General features: G+C 41.0%; 1 protein-coding gene across 3 annotated transcripts in view; it reads right to left on the bottom strand.

The window, feature by feature from the left end:
- Window positions 1–18850, bottom strand: part of arhgef10la (Rho guanine nucleotide exchange factor (GEF) 10-like a) — a 129985-nt gene that overhangs the window by 107302 nt on the left and 3833 nt on the right. For all 3 annotated transcript variants that reach the window (XM_028576213.1, XM_028576215.1, XM_028576214.1), the window contains exons 2-4: window positions 11883–12173; window positions 9142–9169; window positions 856–1043 (exon numbers count right to left, since the gene is read on the bottom strand). In XM_028576213.1, the coding sequence (XP_028432014.1) occupies window positions 856–1043; window positions 9142–9169; window positions 11883–12168 (502 nt within the window). In that variant the 5' untranslated portion in view covers window positions 12169–12173. The remainder of the gene's footprint in view (window positions 1–855; window positions 1044–9141; window positions 9170–11882; window positions 12174–18850) is intronic.

The following is an 18850-nucleotide window of genomic DNA, read 5'->3' as shown; positions in this document are numbered from 1 at the left end:
AACATAAACCCAGCATTGCAGTAGATTTCTCATTAAGATCAGGCAAGTCCTATTCATTCATGTTGTCTTAAGCTGGCTTGCTTTTCCCACTTTGTGTTTTATAATATCGAGGCGAGAGATTTAATATAATTTACATTTTTCAGCTAGTTGGAGCGGAGGCCTGTGTGGAAATACATCAGAAGAGTGGGACATAAAAATTGTCGTGCAGCATTGCAGGGCTCCTTTACATCTCTCATTTCTGAGCCACCTTCAAATAGCGCCAGCACTGCTGACTGAGTCGAAATCCTAAAGCAATTTTCCCTCATGGAAATGGTTCTCTATTGATCCTCATGCTGAATTAATTGGATTCGTGTCATGTCTGTGTAGAAATCAAATCGTGCCAGAGAATACGTGTGCGTGAGCCAGCGCGTATTGTGTGGTTATGTGTTTTGAACGTAGTGTGTTTGTGTATTTGTGCACGTGGGTGTGTCAACAACATAATGTGTGTCTGACCTCTTTCACCTTAGAAATCAACGAGCCATAAGATGACCGTAGGCCTGTAATATGGGGTTCTTGCAACTGTTGATTAAGGTCAAAAGATGCTAGGTGCAGTACTAACAAAATGCTGGTCCACAATTTATATATCGCCAGTGTCATGGTGGTGTGGGCCGCGCTACGGTTCACGCAACCCTGGAGGCCTGATTGGTTTTCTAACAGATCTGTCCGCGATGGGAACACTGTGGTGCGTAGGCTGGAATGAGCCTGAATCCCAAGGCAAGCTTAAATTCAATTTGTTTTTGGTCTGAAATTGAACCCCTTGATCTACCATATCAAAAAGGTACATCACTTCCCCGTCGATATCATTTAGTTCTTTACCTTCAGAGGTGTCCCTGGAGTCGGAGCTTTCCTTGCCGATCGCTTTGCTGTGGTCTCCTGAATCAGTCGGCGTCTCCACAGCTGGCGGCACAACTGGAAGCCCCTGCAGCTCCTCTGCCACACGAGACGCTGAGGTACTGGGCTCGGCTGCTGCTGCTGCTGCTGCTGCTGCCGCTGCCAACGAGGCCCTGGAAGGTACCCACATATTAGCAGTAGTTAAACTAACAATGAGTGCTGTGTGCCTCATTACGAGTTAATTTCAGTGAGAGGAAAAGGGAGGCGAGGGTCAAAATAGTTCTTTGCTATCCAAGCATGCAAATGCGCACTCCCTGAAGTCTGCTCTCTGAGTGCTTTGTTTTGTCTTCTATCTTATTTTTTCACATGTAGGAAAAAGTTCCACCCAGACAGGACCTTAAGTGGAACAGAAAATAGTAAAACATGAAGAATTACAGAGTGGATTCCTGTAAGTGATTATTTGGGACAACAATTTCTGGCACTTTACCCAATAAGGTTTTGTGGGATGAGTTGCTGATCTATTTATTCAGAAGAACTTTTGCAAGGCCATGTGTAAAGGAAAAATATATATAAATCACACCTACTGCTAAATACTTGAGTTACTTCACTCGCCCCTGAGCACTGTCAAATACCGGTCATGCCTGCAGCTTACCGTAATCAACCGCCGGCTTTTTGACTGAAAACATGCCGCCCTGAACCGGCTATTAAAGACTGACATCACAGGGGAAAATCTTGTTGACACAGCTATCACATGGCCCGTGTTGATGCTGCCAGTGAGGGATTGTCCTCCCCCACATGACTGATAATACGACAGGATCCAGCGTGTAGGAGACTCCCATCTACACTAATTAAATCTGTCCCTCTGCTAAACACCTCAGCAATGCTCGCAATGCCAGCAGCAGCTACTCAGGGTGATGGGCAACGCGCAGACAAACAAGACATGCCAGGAAAATAACGTGCACCAAAATGACGTAAATTTGGAGCCGTTGAGGCGGCAACCTTGCAGACTTTCCATTTCAGCGGCAATGGAAGTGGACTACGTGTATTCAACGATCTTGAAAACCATGATCTGCTTATGTAGAGTACAGCACCAGATGAACTGTGTATATGAGTCAGAAAGGACAAAAAAAGAAATAACAGTAGGTGGTTTGTAGCATCTGTGTTACCATACACAGGATACTGATAGGTTAGATTCACTGCATGAGAATCATTTAGATGTCTCAATGACTCTCTCTACTAGGGCTGTCAGAATTAACCTGTTAATAACAACTTAACGCAAATTCTTTTTAACGCCACTCATTTTTTTTTTTATGTGCGATTAACGCGCCCACGCTCTGGGATTTCGACGGAACGGGAGCAGGTGTTACGGGTCCTGGAATGCATCCGTGAACGGGAGAGGATGGCTAGCAGAAACAAAGCTCCTTGGGCAGAAACGGATAAAGAAAAGGGCCTTTTGAATGGCCAAGTTGAGTTTCAAAGCCCTTCCACTTGGTTCTCTCCACAAGACTAAAGTTATTTGCATGTACTGTCGATGTGAACTGAGTTCCCAACGGAGTAGTTGAGTCTCAAATACCACTGGACCATTAAAAACTTAGGGGGAAAAAAGGGTCCCTTTTAAAGTACATTTAGAACAGATCAAAAAAATGTGCGATTAATTTGCGATTGATCGCGCCTGAGTTACCTAGGACACTCGTGCGATTAATCGGATTACAAATTGTAACCGATTGACAGCCCCTACTTTTTACACTTTCAATTTAAAAGCTATTTCAGCAAACCCATGAGCTGTATAGTAACGAAGTAGAACTACTTCACTACTGTACTTAAGTACTAAAAGGCTGTATCTGTACTCTACTGGAGTATTATGTTTTTTCTCCTACTTCCACTTTTACTTGAGTACATATTTTCGATGAGTTTAATACTTTTACTCCGATACATTTTTTATGTGCTGCGTCGTTACTCGTTACTGTTGTGAATTCCTCACGCTACGGAGACTGTGGAGGTTACAGATGTGTGTAGGTATGTTATGTAAGAAATCTTAAAAAATGTGCGTTTCTTTTCATTACGGTTGCCCGTTCAGAAGTCAGAGACGATGTCAGTTTGTACTCTTTCTATTTAGCCATTGTTGCAGCAGATGAATCTATTCCTGAGTTGTTTCAGTCTGCAGTGAGTACTGAATGTTAACCGTTTGACCCTGTGATGTGAAGCTGCTAGTTTATCTGGATTTTGCTAGCTTGCTAACTTTCCTGTACATCACACATTTTATATCAGTATTTGTTAATAAGTGATTAATAACCCACTGTTATATCAGATAATAGTAGTTATAACAGCTGTGACATTAATGTACCTTTTGGGGTTTATTTCAGAAACTTCCTTCATATCCAGCAATGCACAGCTTGTGACTGCCTTAGTGCCAAGTAAAAGTTGAACTCCAACAATATGATATTCAAAATTTGACTGCTTTCTTTAATAACTACAATTACTACAATACTTGTACTTTTAGTACTTGAGTAGTAGATTTTAAAATAAACTACTTGCAATACTTAAGTACAAAAAATGCTGAATACTTTAGTACTTCCACTTAAGTGGGGTGCTTAAAGAGCACTTCAACTTCTACTCAAGTCCCTTTTTTGATAGAGCACTTGTACTTTTACTCAAGTATGGGTCTCTAGTACTTCATACATGTCTGAGCAAACCCCAGCAGTCTGGCATTTCAATCTGGTTCAAAATGAAGGAGAGTTAAAAATGTAAATATAAACGATGAATGTACATATAACCTTTTATAAGCTGTAAATAAATAAAGTGCTAGTTCTGGTCGTGTTTGAGCCATGATCTCCCTGTTGTGCTATAAATGCCCACCACTACCACATATCTGGAAGTAGATGCAATGCCCTGCCAACATGTTCTATCAGAGCTACTGATAGTAGACATTTGGTTGTGCGGTGGCATCAAGCTGCAAAAGCCTGTGAAGTATTACGCCGCTGCATTCTCGGTGACGCTGGATCGTTCATCTCAATCTAGAAAAGAACAAAAATGATCTCCGCCCACATAAAAACAAAACAACGAGCTATTTGTCAACAAATGTCTCACGATAAACCGATGTCTTGTCATTAAGATTGCTTGTGTGGAAAAGAAATAGACCGGAGCCAGAACAATAGCGGTGTACAGCTTTGTCTGCGTGGTTGCATGCATTCATGTCAGGCGTGAGTGATTTGAGCAGTGTGGCTATCGATCCAGGCGTATCTTTGCGTACCCCTTCACAACTTATCAGTCCCTATAAGCCCTAGTGAGTCATACAGCTCAAGGAGAGAAGCGGGAATCATTTGTCAATGCAAATGACACAGCCCGGGGCCGAGCACAGCCTAAAGCAGAGGCCGACTGAATGCAAATCTCACCGCTTCCATCTGTTTCCATTCCCTTCAGCCTCTGTGCCAGGACAGTACAACCTGCCATAACTCCACCTGTTCTGCCCCCCGGTTACTCTTGAGCATAGCTATCCGCTTTAACTGCACGAGCGCTGTGCGGGCCATACTGATGAAGCTCTACGTGTCCCCGGGTTCTAAAATCTCCTCCGCAAAAACAAACGGCCCACTCCCCCACTTTGAACCGTTCCCCACAATGCAGCTGGTGGTACTGAAGTTCTTCTGTACATCATGACAGACTCTGAATTATAGATAGCACCCTAAGTGTGTGGTTCGTGGCTTCCCGTTGTAGTTGTAATCACGTTTTGTTTTTAACACTTTTATTTCGCTTTCACAGCACATTCAACTGAGGCGAGTACAACGAGGTGAGGGGGGTCTTAAAAAAAAAAAAAGTGGCTGTGAAAAATAAATGTGTTCTGTAAGCTACATTGGATGATTCTTTTTTTTTTTTTTTTTTTTTTTTTTTTTAAAGGGCAAAAGTCTAAAGTTCTGCAAGGCTGCAAAAGGGCAAAAAGTTGAACTAAACAAAAAAAGTAAGTTTGATAGGGGGGGTGGGGGGGTTATTCTTTCTAACGCTAGAGCTCTGTGCACATAAAACAGAAGCATTTACTGTCACGTTGCCACGGTATCTTTTGTGTTAATCTATTTATTGCCGAGGTTCTGTGCAATGCTTTTAATGAAAACTATCTGTCAAGGGGGTAAAAAGTGAAGTCAGAAGTAAATGCTGGCATCAAACACACATAAAATTCACAGGAGAGAAATGCTGCCTTGAGCTTAATAGCTGTAACGAGCGGATGTGCTGTCATTGCAGTGTAAAGATAACCCCACATGTCTTCAATAAAAAAATCTAAACGTAATTTTGGCAATATTATCCTAAAACTGCTCACGGCTCTGGTGGACGTGCTGACAGTCTAAACACCTTGATGGTGGAAAGTGCTATTGATAGCTCCTCTTTAAAAAAGGCAGACTATTGACTATACCAACGTGGAAATGTGCACTCAGCAGAAAACCCCACCGCATGAGAAATTGCCAAGACCTCCCTGTGACTCCATTGTGCGCACACACACACACACACACACACACACACACACACACACACACACACACACACACACACACACACACACACACACACACACACACACACACACACACACACACACACACACACACACACACACACACACACCACAAACATATAATGTACAGACACATGCACACAAGCGCCCACCTGCAGGAATACAGGCCCCCTCTTTTCAGCACAGGAAAGCCCACAGGAATCCGAACCCTTAAGTCTGCTATCAGTAGAGGTTTTTTTTGAGCACACACACTTCCTTCAGCAGAAGCACAGGTGGGGGGGCTCTACAAAATCAGGGCCCCTGCATGGCTTCATCATGCAGGCCAGAGAGGCTGGAGAGGGAGGATTCTGATAAGATCCGAAGAGACCAAAGAGTGTTTGCGAATATTTTCTATGGTTTGTTTTAGCCTAGAGCAGAGATCTTCAAAAGGGGGGCAAGGGAGCCCTAGGGGGTCCTCAAAGTTTTTTCAAGTATCAAAATGTCTTAACAAGCATCCAACATATTTTTAGCAAATATAAATCAGCCTATTTCTGAGAAAATAAATGTATGATAGGCTGACTGGCCTATACTGTAGGTTAGGTAGCCACTAAGGTAGACATCCACAGATACAACTAATCCAAACAATGCACTGTGTGCCATGTATGTTTTAACATTAAAACATAATTTATAAAATCATGCCAACAATTATTATTTTAATAGCTTAGTATTCTATGCATTCAAAATATATATTTATTTCGGCTTTAGGCCGCCCACACTTTATTGCAGGTCCTGTTTAATATGCAACTTCATTTTATACAATATATGTAGTAGGGGGTCCCTGCTCCGTCTCTCTCTTAGTTGAGGGTTCCTTGGCTTAAAAAAAGTTGAAGACCCCTGGCCTAGAAAACAATATAGTAAATCTCATAATGTTAAACAAGCAAGGAAAAATGTGTATAGTACATTATATTTTCATGTGTCTCTGCACTACTTTAGTAAGGTTACCGCTATCTGGTGGTTCTAGCAGTTCACATGTAAATGTGCCTCCCTTGTATGAAGATGTTGTAAGCTTTACATGCCAGAAACTTCAGTGTTGATTTCATTTTCTTTAATACAGACTGGTGGAATTCCACTTAAAGCTCCAGATGGTAACTTTTAAAAAAAAAAAAAAAAGAAAAATGTCATTATCCTGACAGTAGTACACAAGACAGATAATCTGTGAAAAAAAACATGTTCCTCTGCCTCCCCCTACTGCTCCTAATGGCAATTGCAAGTTCCCACCGTGCCCGTAGGAAAACAACCAATCGGAGCGGAGGAGTCTCTAACGCAGCGTCAGTACGCTCGTTCGAGATGAGCCAGGTCTGGGCAGAATCGATCCCCGGCGATCGCCGATGCATGCCGGTTAGATTTGTGTCTGACTTGATCCCGACTTGCTCTGACATCATGAACACGCAGTTGCTTTTCACCGACTGCTAGACCCAGGCGGACCCAGGGCAATGCTGGGAAACGCCAGCCTCTCAGCTGATCGAACAGCTGATTGGTTCAGAATCGACTCAACATGACGACATTTTATATAAACTTTTTATTGTTTTTGAATTGGAGGGATTTTAACTGCTATTTGTCTGATTTAAAGGCTTATTCTGTACAGAACACATGTAGTGTGGCTGATAGTGACGTTTAGAAGTCAGAGAGACTAAATCGGTTCAGATTACAGATCATCTACAGTGTGTTGTTAATTAAAATCAGCAACAGATCGCATGTAGAGCATTTTGAGAACTACTCTGTCATAATTAAAACAAATGGAGACTGTGTACAAGTTGATATATGGGTCTGATAACAGTTTATTAAATCGGACCACAGTGTTTCTGTGACTTCCTCTTCAGCCTGAAGGCTGCTGGAAACAGCTGGAAACTGTCCGACTTGACAGCTGGATTTCTGTCACCGCCCCCCCGCTGCCGCCTGCTCTCGTCCACTTTACAGGCGAGGCGCAGTTCATCTCGAACGATCCTGTTGACTGCGGTCAAACTGTCAAACTTGGATAATTCCATTTGGGCTAAATGGGGGTGCTGAATGTCTAATTGTACATAGAATTGCTTTGTTTGTCCCAATAAATTATGATTTATAGCCTATTTTGCTATAAATACCAGACTTTTAATAACACTCAAGAGATCAGAAGTACTGGATACTGGTGTGTACTGGCCCATTTCAGGCACTGGTTTAGCTGTGAAATGAGAAGGTTTGTGACCAAGTCGAGCCAAAACCAAGCACCGCCCAACGGCCGACCGGCTGGAGCATGCTTTCTCATTTAACAGCTAAACAGTAGACTAAAATATGTTTCTGAAAACATATGAGGCGAGAAAAAGGCAATGCGGTAATGATGATGTAACTGACACTGCGTTAAGAGATACCGTGGCTCTGACTGGTTGGTCTCCTTATGCCATCAGGAGCACCGTCGAGGCAGAGGAAAGTGATATTTTCACAGATTATCCGATTTATGTACTACGGTCAGGATATAGTGACAGTTTGGGCAAATATGACAAAAGTTAATTTTTATAAAAGTTACCAATTGAACCTTTAAAGGCATTAAATGGCTGCCGATTCAAGGTGACTTTGACTGCAGACCTCCCCATGGAGGAGGGCGGGTAAAGAGATGAGAGTTGATTTAGAGGAATCAATAAACTATCACATTATTATTCACTGGGCTGAGGCCCTGAAGCAAACTGTCTTCTTGAGTGTACAAAATATGTTTTCTGACTGCACCAGGGGTTAGAGTCATTTCATTCATACATCTACGCAGCCAGAACTGTATTCAGACTGCAGTGTAAAGCTATAGTGTGTAGTTTCTGTCGCCCCCCCATGAGGAATTCTAAGTAATGACAACAACACTGTCAGCGCGTCCACATGACACAAGCCTTCGGTGATCACGCACCACCCCCACCCCTCCTCCACGCAGTTGCTAGTAGTTTGACACGTCAAATAAACAAGGACAGGGAGAATTAAAAAACAAAACAAAAAAAACATGATGGACTCTTCAGAAGAGTCCATTATCTTGTAATTATGATGTCCCCTTTGTCTCCAAAGCTGACCGTTGCTGTTGTCCTTTCTCAGCGGTGACTTAAAACGCATCACTCGAGCTAACCTAGCCAAACTGAGAAATACAGAGAGAATTGTGTGGAGCCGATAGTTAATTAGCGTTGCATCGACTCATTTCGGCAACGGCTTGAATGTAACGGCCGTTGATTAATATAAAATAGTAGCCCTTTGGCTAAATCTGGCATATTTACAGACATGTTTATTAATATGCACTGTTCCTGTCAAATAAAATAAAGATAAAGAACACCAACACTGTTTGCATGGCTACAGAACAGTACAGGGTAACATGGAAAGATTAGTTTTTTTTCTGCTTGGGTGAACTGACCTTTTAAATTAAGTTAATCTTGACAGAACATACATAATAGAGTATAAGCAAGGATCATCATATTATACTGTGTGCATCATCATGAATTAGGCAATCCTGTGATTTCCGTCTAAGATTGTATCAGCAACATTACTTTATTCTTGACATTACCACTTGTCACTGTAGGTGTGACATGCCATCTGGCATCTAAATGCTGAACAAACAGATGCGGCGTACCATCACAGTATCTCATACCCACTGTGGCGTGTTTGGATGGAGTGTAAGCATGACATTATCTCAGACATAATGACATAACATTGATGTGGCGTTAAGTTGAGTTTACTTTCTCCACCGCTCTTTAGTCATTTTCCCCATACTGTAATAATCAAAGGCAACTTACCCGCTGGGTGACTCATTAACTGGAACATCTGTCAAAATGAGGAAAACAGCAATCATGAGACAACTATTCCAAAGCAAAGGAAGCACATATTTGTCCAAATTTTTAAAAAAAAACAGCTTGAAGGACTGTGACTGTGTGTTGTTATTACCTATGTCTGTCAAAACTAAATCACACTTGCTTACATGGACGACACCTAAGTCTGAAATAATTAAACAGATGGTGTAAGGTAGTTACAATGACAATTAAGCATGGTTGATGGAGCTGCACAACACATCGTTTTTTTTTATGAACATCACAATGTCAACTTACGCTATAAACACATCGCCAAAGTTTGCAATATTGCACTCAAGTATTTTGAGAGTTTGTTGAAATAGAGTATCAGTCAAAAACTGCTTTTTAAAATGTAACTATTATCATTCTTTTTTTAATAGGTGCTTCTGTGTTCAGTTCAATGTGCAATAAAACAATGTTGGAAATTATTTCAAGCAATTTGTTGTATTTACTGAAAGCAGCAGAAAGGCAGAACTGAGTAAAGTTTGATATCTGGTTATTTATCGCAAGTAGGCTAATACCGCTTTCTATTTAAAAACATTATCGCATATTTTCTTCATATCATGGAGGCCTTAAGGTTGTACTGTATTTTCACAGCAAAGGAATGTAGGTGTATCTATGTAAAGGAAAGTGCTGTTAAACAAATGTCATGATCAATTTTTTTTTTTTTTTTTTTCACCATGTAAACTAATGTCATCTGGTGAGGGAGGGATCTGAATCTCAGCTTCTCTCAGCCCCCGATTACATAACAGAAACAGACCTCCACTACACATTATCAACGCCCAGAATTCCCCTACACATCTCCACAGCCCACTTAACGGATTACCACACATAGACTTAGTAAAAAAGCTTTTTAATTAAGCATTAATAGCTTCACTTTGTCCAACAGAACTTCTCCAAGACCTAAATCTCTTTATCCTGGCATGTAATTATCAGGGCTAGTTTTGGCAACGCCAGGTAATAAATATATCATACTTAATACATAACTTCCTCCATTTAAGGGGGAAATTAACTCTGTTCTGCCGGCCTGAGGCAATAATTAAATCCTGTTAAGGAGCGATGTGAACGACATACAAGCTGAAGTCACTCACACAGCATGCGGCTATGGGAAACTGATCGGATACATTTATTTACGACGCAACATACAATCTTAGAGTCACTTTATCAAACATAGCTTATTGTAGAGTGACTGGTAGTGGTTCAGTGATATGCCCAGCAGCTGTTTGATGACAGCACGCATGTGGAGGATGAAGCGTGTGGGTTTTGGTTACAGTACAGCAACTTTTACCACTATCCCGTGTCTACTCTCTACAATAACAAAATGGTTAAAGTTAGTTAATTTAAGCCAGATGGTGTCAAACTGTCAAAGTCCACACCCATCAGCAGTAGTGGAAAATAACATGTACTAGCTACTCATGTACTGTACTTGTATTCAACTTCCTGGTATCCAGTATTCCCCAATTTGCCAGATAGGCCAAAGACAATTTCACACCTTTGTTTTATTTTATTATTTTTGTCCATTTTAAGCTACTTTGTATTTCTACTCCACGCTCATTGGGCCTCATTCACCAATATCTTCCTAAGTTTTCTCTTAAATATGTTCTTAAGAAGGTTCCTAAGAAAAGTCTACGTCGGATTCATGACGTGTTCTTAAACAGCAGAATTGTTCGCATCTGTGTTCTTAGGATTGATGAATCCCACGTCTTCGTAACTGAAAGCGCGTGCCATTTGTTCCTAATTAGCATAAGAAAACGCCCCGCAAATTCCCATATAAGGACATGACACTTCCTGTGCACCTCCTGGGAGACAGGTTTTCGGAGATTGTCGGAGCCGCGGTGGAGGAAGTACTGAATCTCAGTACTTAAATAAAAGTACAAATAACCAGAGACATATTTACTTTAGTAAAAGTAGAAGATGTCCACAACCACAAACAAGGCCTGGCTTTTAAAAAAAGTTCCTATCCTAATCAGCATAAAACGGAAATATGTGGTTAGAATCGGAATGCGGTTGGTTTTATTCATGGATGTGTTTTATTTTCTTTAACCATGCAAGTAAGCAAATAAAGTGTGTGAAGCAGCGCAAATGGGGAGATGTGAAGAGGTCCAGCCACATAAATAAGATATGAACGCGTCTTACGCAGCCTGGCGGAGGAGTAAACGACGCTGTGGAGAGAAATAGATATAGCAACTTTGATTTAAAAACGGGAATGATAAAAACAAACGTTTTCACGTTTACCGGGGGCTGTATTACCGAGGGTCAGTGGCGCTGCGCCCGGGCGCGATATTACGAATCCCACTATGGCCACGCCAAGACCCGCCCTTAAATAGCATTTATCGGCCAGGCGTCCATGCTTACGCAAGGTAACATATCCCTATTTGTTCAGGTCCTATCCCCTGACCAATCGGCTATTCTAACCTTAACCACTCGAGGTCAAATGCCTTACCGCAACCAATCGAGCCGCTTCGTAGGGCGGGTCTTGGCGTGGCCATAGTGGGATTCGTAATTTTGCAGCCCGCGGGCTGTCTGAATGATCTAGCTAAGTAGCCTACATTTCCCACCAAAGTTAATCACTTTGAGATGTTTCTAAACCGCTGAACCAACTGAGCTCTATCATCTATCTACAGAAGAACAATCAAGATCGGCTAGCACCCATTTAAAAAATATATAGATTATTCCAGAAAAGGTGTTACCTGCAGTAGAAATTGAAGTTACATCCTTGGGGAGATCGCCCTCCTGTCCGGCAGGAGGCGCAGGTGTAAGACGTTGTGTGCAGTCCGTGCCTGTTTGTGAGACACTGCCCGATGTCTCACTCTCCTCCTTTTTCGACGACTGGACAGATCTAGCAGAGTCAGAGGTGATCCCTTTACTGTTCTCCTCATCCTCACTGTCCTCAAACGAAAACTCTTCCCCTTGCTCCTCATCCTCCTCCTCTTCATCCTCTTTTGGTGGTTGCCGTTGAGACATCACAGTAGACATAATCCCTGAAAAAGAAAGCAAATTCAAGTGTAAATGGGTTTGTTCTAAAATGAGATGTCCACCATTTGAGTTGAAAGTGGTATGATGAAAAATGATGTGATGTGACACCACATAATCAGAGACACTGAATAATAAAGTTAAGATAATGTGTATTGTATTTTTTTCTTTAGGGATTTGTAAGCTTTGAAATAATGCAGTCATGTTGTAACCAGCCTTTTCTCCTGCATCTGATAATAAGCTATGGACTAAGGAGTTATTGCTTAAGCCTTAATGTGCTACTGGCAGTGTTGTTTCAACTTCCACCCTTCATATAAGATAAATGATTCGGATATAGGCAAAAATATTTAAATGGACTGAAGGATTGGAATGTTCTGTGCTCTTCATAAAACAGCAAAGCCGCTTAACAAAAATATGCTGTATGTAAACCACCTTAGATAAAAATCAGTGTTGTACTTAATAACACTGACCTGAAATAAACTGTTAACCCTAGCGTGCTCACAACAAAAGGTTAGACTTAAATTCTCAGACTTTTGGTCATCAGAACTTGGAGAAGTGTGTACATTTCTTACAGTGCATAAAACACCATACATTGAGCAACTATTTGACTAAATAAAGTAATGTAGCCTTGGTGCATAGAGAGAGAGAGAGAGAGAGAGAGAGAGAGAGAGAGAGAGAGAGAGAGAGAGAGAGAGAGAGAGAGAGAGAGAGAGAGAGCACTATAAAGATGACATATGGCCATAAGAAAGGCCGTTAGTTAAATCAAAGAGTCCGACGAGGCTTAGCGGCAGATTAATTAAGATATCAACACACCCACTGATGAAAACATCTGCCCTTACATTACAGACCTCAATTATCTGAGAGGCTAATTCCATCTTGTCTCATCAAATGAAAGCTGGTATGGCAGCAGAAAACACATTTTAGAAATTAATTTAAAAGTCATGAAAAATCAATACAGGCATAACATATTTGCAAACACATAATATGTTTGACACTGATTTTGGATCCATGGTACTTTCCCTTACAAATAGCCAGGCATTTAAATTGTCGGCTGTAACTCTTTACGGAAATTAGGCTTGTTGTGTTAGCATATTTTCAAAATAAAATGACACACATGCCCTTAAGGTATTAAATTGTCGCACACAGTAATAGTTTCATTATTACACAATGGGGGGAGTTTCTATGACATACACTCGGTTTCTGTGCATGTTAGTGTACTGCTCAATGAACTCAGCATCTGCTTTGCATTTTGATTAGCACCGAACTGCTTCCAGTGCTGGAACATTCTCGGGCCTGATGGGGCAGCTTGTCGGCCTCCTTTGGGAAAATGAGAGCATGGAGCGGAGGCGGCTGAACGCGGGCTGGCTGTAAAATTCATTGTCAGCACTTGTTGTTTAACCTGGACACAAGGGCTGTCACGATGTCATTTACAGCTCTCGTTATCTTTTACTACTGCTTGCTGACAGCTGAATTGGGCATGATGTTTGTTAGCACCGTGTGGTTAAGGAATAGAGATGGCTCTGAATCCTGAATTACCACCATATGGGAAATAAAAAAAAGTTACTTTATAGGTGCACGTTTGCTTTTCGGTTCACTGCGTGTTTACGAGAACGCTATGCCACTGCAGCCTTTGGACCCAGCCATCCCTTCTGTACCACAAGCACAGTTTCTTTTCTCCATTTGGCCCACTCATTGCTCAAATCAACAATGACTCTTTTGTGGAGGGAAAAAAAACAAGAAAAAAACTTCTGTTTAGCCTCAGAAAGCATTGTTTCTACATTCGTCACTGGAGTACTGATTAGGTCATTTGGGCCGTGCAGTCTATGGTATAGCTCATATAACACGTGGGGGGGGCGGGGGAGGATGATTTTGTCAGAAGAAAGCAGCATCTTCTTTTAATGAATGTTATAGAAACCATCAGTGTAAGACATTAATGAAATAAATTGCCACTGTACTTCCACGGAAAGTACGTATGAAGGCCATGCCGAGTGAGCATCATTCTCGATTGTTCACCTGAGTGAATTTGGTTTGAGCAAGCATGGGAGCGCCCTGAAATGTAATTGATATTTACACTACATTACAATCAACCAGACAGCTGGTGTCGTGAATAAAAAGTTCAGCTTGATAAACACTAATACAAAAACTGAAAAAAAAAATAAATAAAAGATTTTCACTTAAAATAACCTTTCCTCAGAATCAATACGACAGGTATTCGGAGGAAACTTTCTGTGAGGGAAAGGCGTGTGGACAAGCCATCAAACATATTTCAGCTTAGAAAAACAAAGAGCCCCGGGAGCGGAGCTGCATGAAAGCTATTCTTGAGGGGAAAATAAGATACATCACAGAATGGAGATGAAACCAACTCCTACACACCCTGTCGCTGACCTACATAGCGCTTTGAAAACTCTCCCGCTGTGCACCAAATGTGCTAATGAGTAGAGGGGATGGTGTATGTGAATAGAGGAAAGTGAGGTGTGTGTACACTTTTCATGGGTGATCCTCGGTAGTCACACACATGCAGGGTGCATTTGGAGTGAAAACCTCAAAAATGTCTTTAATTTAAAAAAAATGTCAATTTAGCGGTTGGATTAGCATATTTAGTGGTGTTTTTTTTTTACTTATTTAGTGGGTTTTTTTTATTATTATTTAGTGCCATTTTTTTTTTATTTTGCGTTATAATTTAGTGGTGTCCCCCCCACCACCCACCCCCTTGTGTTGTCTTCCCGTTGACCACACAACTTGTTGTACTCCCAGGTAAAAAATGAAAATGACCCCTTTTTAGACGTTTTTTTTTTTCGTTTCTGTCGATTTCTTTTCAAGATTCCCTTTTTTGTGTGCTTTTTTTTCACACTACCACCGGATTCACCACTAACATCAACTTATTACCATTAGTTTTACACTTTTTTTTTTGGAATTCATAATCAATAAACCTAATTTATATGAAATTATACCTCATTTTTTAGTTCAAAAAAATCTGAAATGATTAACTATTTTGACAAATAGTTACGATTTAGTGCGGAGATCTTCAACAGGGGGGTCCGGGACCCCTAGGGGGTCCTCAGAGTTGCTGCACTAGGGTCACCAAATTACTGATCCATGGTTTAAAAAGAAACTATACATTATTACTAGTAAAGTAGTAAAATTAGTAGTAAATAGTAGTAAATATTATTAGTAAAGATTTTTTTTTTTTATGTACACAACATTGAGGATAGGCTTACTGGCCTATAGCTAAGGTAGCCATCCACTGATACAGTTAAGCTTAAGTATTCACTGTGCCACATTTCAACATTAAAACATGATGTATAAATATATGAATATGCCCTACACGTTATTGTAGGCCCAGTTTAATATGAAACACTATTTTATACAATATATGTAGTAGTGGGTCCCTGCGCAGTCTCTTTTTCAGCTAGGGGTCCTTGGCCTAAAAAACGTTGAAGACCCCTGATTTAGTGGATAATCACAGACTGTCACAGTTTAGTCAGGATACTGTTTAGAAAGCAAGAGATTTCATAGTTTTTTTCAGATGCTATAAAAATTGAATAAAACACCCAAAATTCAATTAAAGTAGTGAACGGATCCTAAATTTGACCTGCGATGAGCGTCGTATGTAACCATCCGTGCTTTTTTGGGGGGCAATTTGGTTGAAAGAGACTCAAGTTTCTGATGCGGAAACTTCGAAAACGGTTCAAATTCGACCAGAGGACAACAGCAGGGTTAATTACTGAGTTGGATCTCGTGGGTACATACAAAACATGGCATCTGACTTATGTTGCCTGATTTCATCTCAGCTCCCTTTTGTAAAAAAAAAATTCAAAAAATTGAAATGATAGGGCTTCAAAACAAAAAGAAGAAAAACGTGTTTCCTAACCAGTTAACTGTATTCAAAACTTTCTGTAAGGACTCTGCAGATCTGCTGGGCTGCATATTTAGTTGGAGCCACTGATTTACAAAGTGCTATGTTTGACCAACTGCAGACAAACCTCACAGCCATTGGTCAGTGGCAGTCGGGTATGTCAATAGACAATGGCAGAGAGAGCAGCAGCTGGTGACGACTGAATACACAGCATTGGGAAATCTAACAGAAAGTCACTGAGCGCACTGCTACATAAGGCTTTTTTCTTAACGAAAAATGGCACCCAAACACTCAGCAGACAATCAGAGACCAGCGAACCATTGACAACAACAAACAGTGCCAGGCAGAGATGTTTCTGCCTCTGGCGCTGCTTTCCTTCAGCATCCCTGAGGACTACCCATCAAGAGATACGAATGTGACCCGGGCCAATTTAAGGAAGTGCAAACAGCTCCTTGAGAACAGACGGAATATATATTTCTATTGCTGTCAAAAGGCATAACAATCTGAGTGAGTGGGAGGCTGTTGACAGACATTTTTTGGATTTCATGGATTTGCTGAAAAATAAAGATTTTTAGTACACAGAGGAAGCGAAGTCTATTGCATTAAATATTAAAAATGGTTTGAATATTTTAAATTTCACTTTAAATGAATTTCTGAAGACTGTGAGCCAAGGGCCATTTGGAGAATATCATACCACACTGTAAACACAACATGATTAGAAGATTATCTATGCATATTTGAGATACTTCCCCCTAGGTCTGCTGTCTGTTTGCCACCGTAAAGACATTCAGGGGACATATTATTCATTCAGTCTGGCCTTCACATGCCCTCTGCTGTGGAGAGCAGCTCCAGTAACGTCCACAACATCAGTGATGTGCTGATTGTGTTCCATTAGCCAAGGACACAGTGGGAGTATCTGGCATTTGTGCTCAAAGCACAATAGCGTACTGGACTCATGTGTGCTGTAATGTACAAACACTGAACTGAATAAGAATGTCCCGAATGTGTAAATCTGGCTATGCTTTAGTTTGTTAAGAAAACAAATTATATGTCCAGGTTAGAATGAAACAAAGTCATTTTTTTTTTTTCAAATACTTTTGCCACACTATTTTTCAGTGTATGACAAGTTAAAGATAACTAATGGATCCCGTTACACAAAGCAACTGCTGTATTTGCAGAGGCTCGGCTGGGTTGTTGATCAATGCCGTGCACGTCAATTTCCTTTCTGTGTCAGTGTTTCTGGATTTCAAAACCCAATCTCACTCAGTCTCTTCCCTTCCCACCTACTTTTATTGTCTGCTACACCTAGCTACATTAGTGGGGGAGACTAATAGTCTAATAAGGTCTGCAGTCCCTCCTAACAGCCAGTCAAAATGACTGGAAGTCATTAGTTACTCAAATGTGTCTCGAATCTTGATTGGTGTCTTGTTGTTGTCAACCTTACTATTCCAATAGAATAGACCGTCATCTATTGTATCTGCAATATATATTTCTGTCCTATGCACATGATACACATTAAAAAGGGGTACTCTGGCAATATAGAATTACATTTCCATAAAGTTTGGCAAGTAACAAGACGGACTGAAAAAAGGAATGGTCAAAATCATTGTAACAGAGGCCGAGATGTCTTGACTTTTTAGTTCCCAGTGTGGGAAAAGTTAGGATAGATAGATAGATAGATAGATAGATAGATAGATAGATAGATAGATAGATAGATAGATAGATAGGACAACCGTAACACAACACACACACACACAAATCACATATAAAGAGTTAACAAAAAGACCATGTGATGCAATGACCATGATAAGGTGCTATGGTAGAGTGTGTGCAATGGTGGCAGTGCAAAAGTGAACAGTGCAGGGATTGAATTGTATATAGCTTATCATTAAATATTAACTATGAAAAGACAAGAATGTAAAAATAATAGAATTGCTTGACAAACAAGAAAAGAAATAATGTACTTTAAGAACAATATATAACAGGGAATAAGTTAGAAGATGTAGATGTTATGACCACAGTCCAGAGTGTGTAGGAGGGCTAATATAGCCTATAAGACAGTCAGGTGTACAGCAGACAAAGTGATATAATGGTAGGGGCTGAGAGAGACAGGCTCATGCTAAAAAGTCCATTTCCCCCCGTTGTGTGGTATTGAAGAGTTGGATGGCCCTGGGGACAAAGGACCTCCTCAACCTGTCTGTTGAGCATGACAGTGACAGAAGTCTGCCACTGCAACATGGCATCATGACTTTGCGTAAACATACACGCCACTTTCCTAAAGCCAAATGGCGTGTGATCTGTACGCATTTTGAGCTATCCACATGTATGTCTACCAGAGATGTTCACAAGTCATTTTTTTGCAAGTTCAAGTCAAGTTTCAAGTCTTTTGCCACAAGTCCAAGTCAAGTCTCAAGTTCGAAGTGGAAACTCAAGAGAAAAGTGGCAGCGCCACACCAGTTACAGAACAACATGCATCTCAGTATCAGTCCAAATTACGCACAATAAGCAGTGCGAACTCACTGAGGTAATGCAATTTATTTTTTCTAAGTGTTAGTACGCTCAGTGAAACGGAGTCCAGCGCGAGGGAGACCCGACAGAGGAGGAAAGGTTAATGAGGCCAGCGTCTCCACGGCAGGTGACAGTGCGAACAGATCCGCTGAGCCACGCACGGAGGAAATAATGAAATAGTAAATAGGACTACACTAACAGAAACGTGCAGAATTAAGATCGTCAAGACGGCCCAGTGTTTGGTGGACCGGGTACACCTTGTTCACTTAATGGTCTACAAATCATCCACGGGATCAATTACGCATCACATGAGTTTGCCCA

The sequence above is a fragment of the Perca flavescens genome, chromosome 4, assembly GCF_004354835.1.
Source record: "Perca flavescens isolate YP-PL-M2 chromosome 4, PFLA_1.0, whole genome shotgun sequence".
NCBI lineage: Eukaryota > Metazoa > Chordata > Actinopteri > Perciformes > Percidae > Perca > Perca flavescens.
The sequence above is the reverse complement of the archived record's forward strand: the minus strand, read 5'-3'. Positions and strand labels throughout refer to the sequence as shown.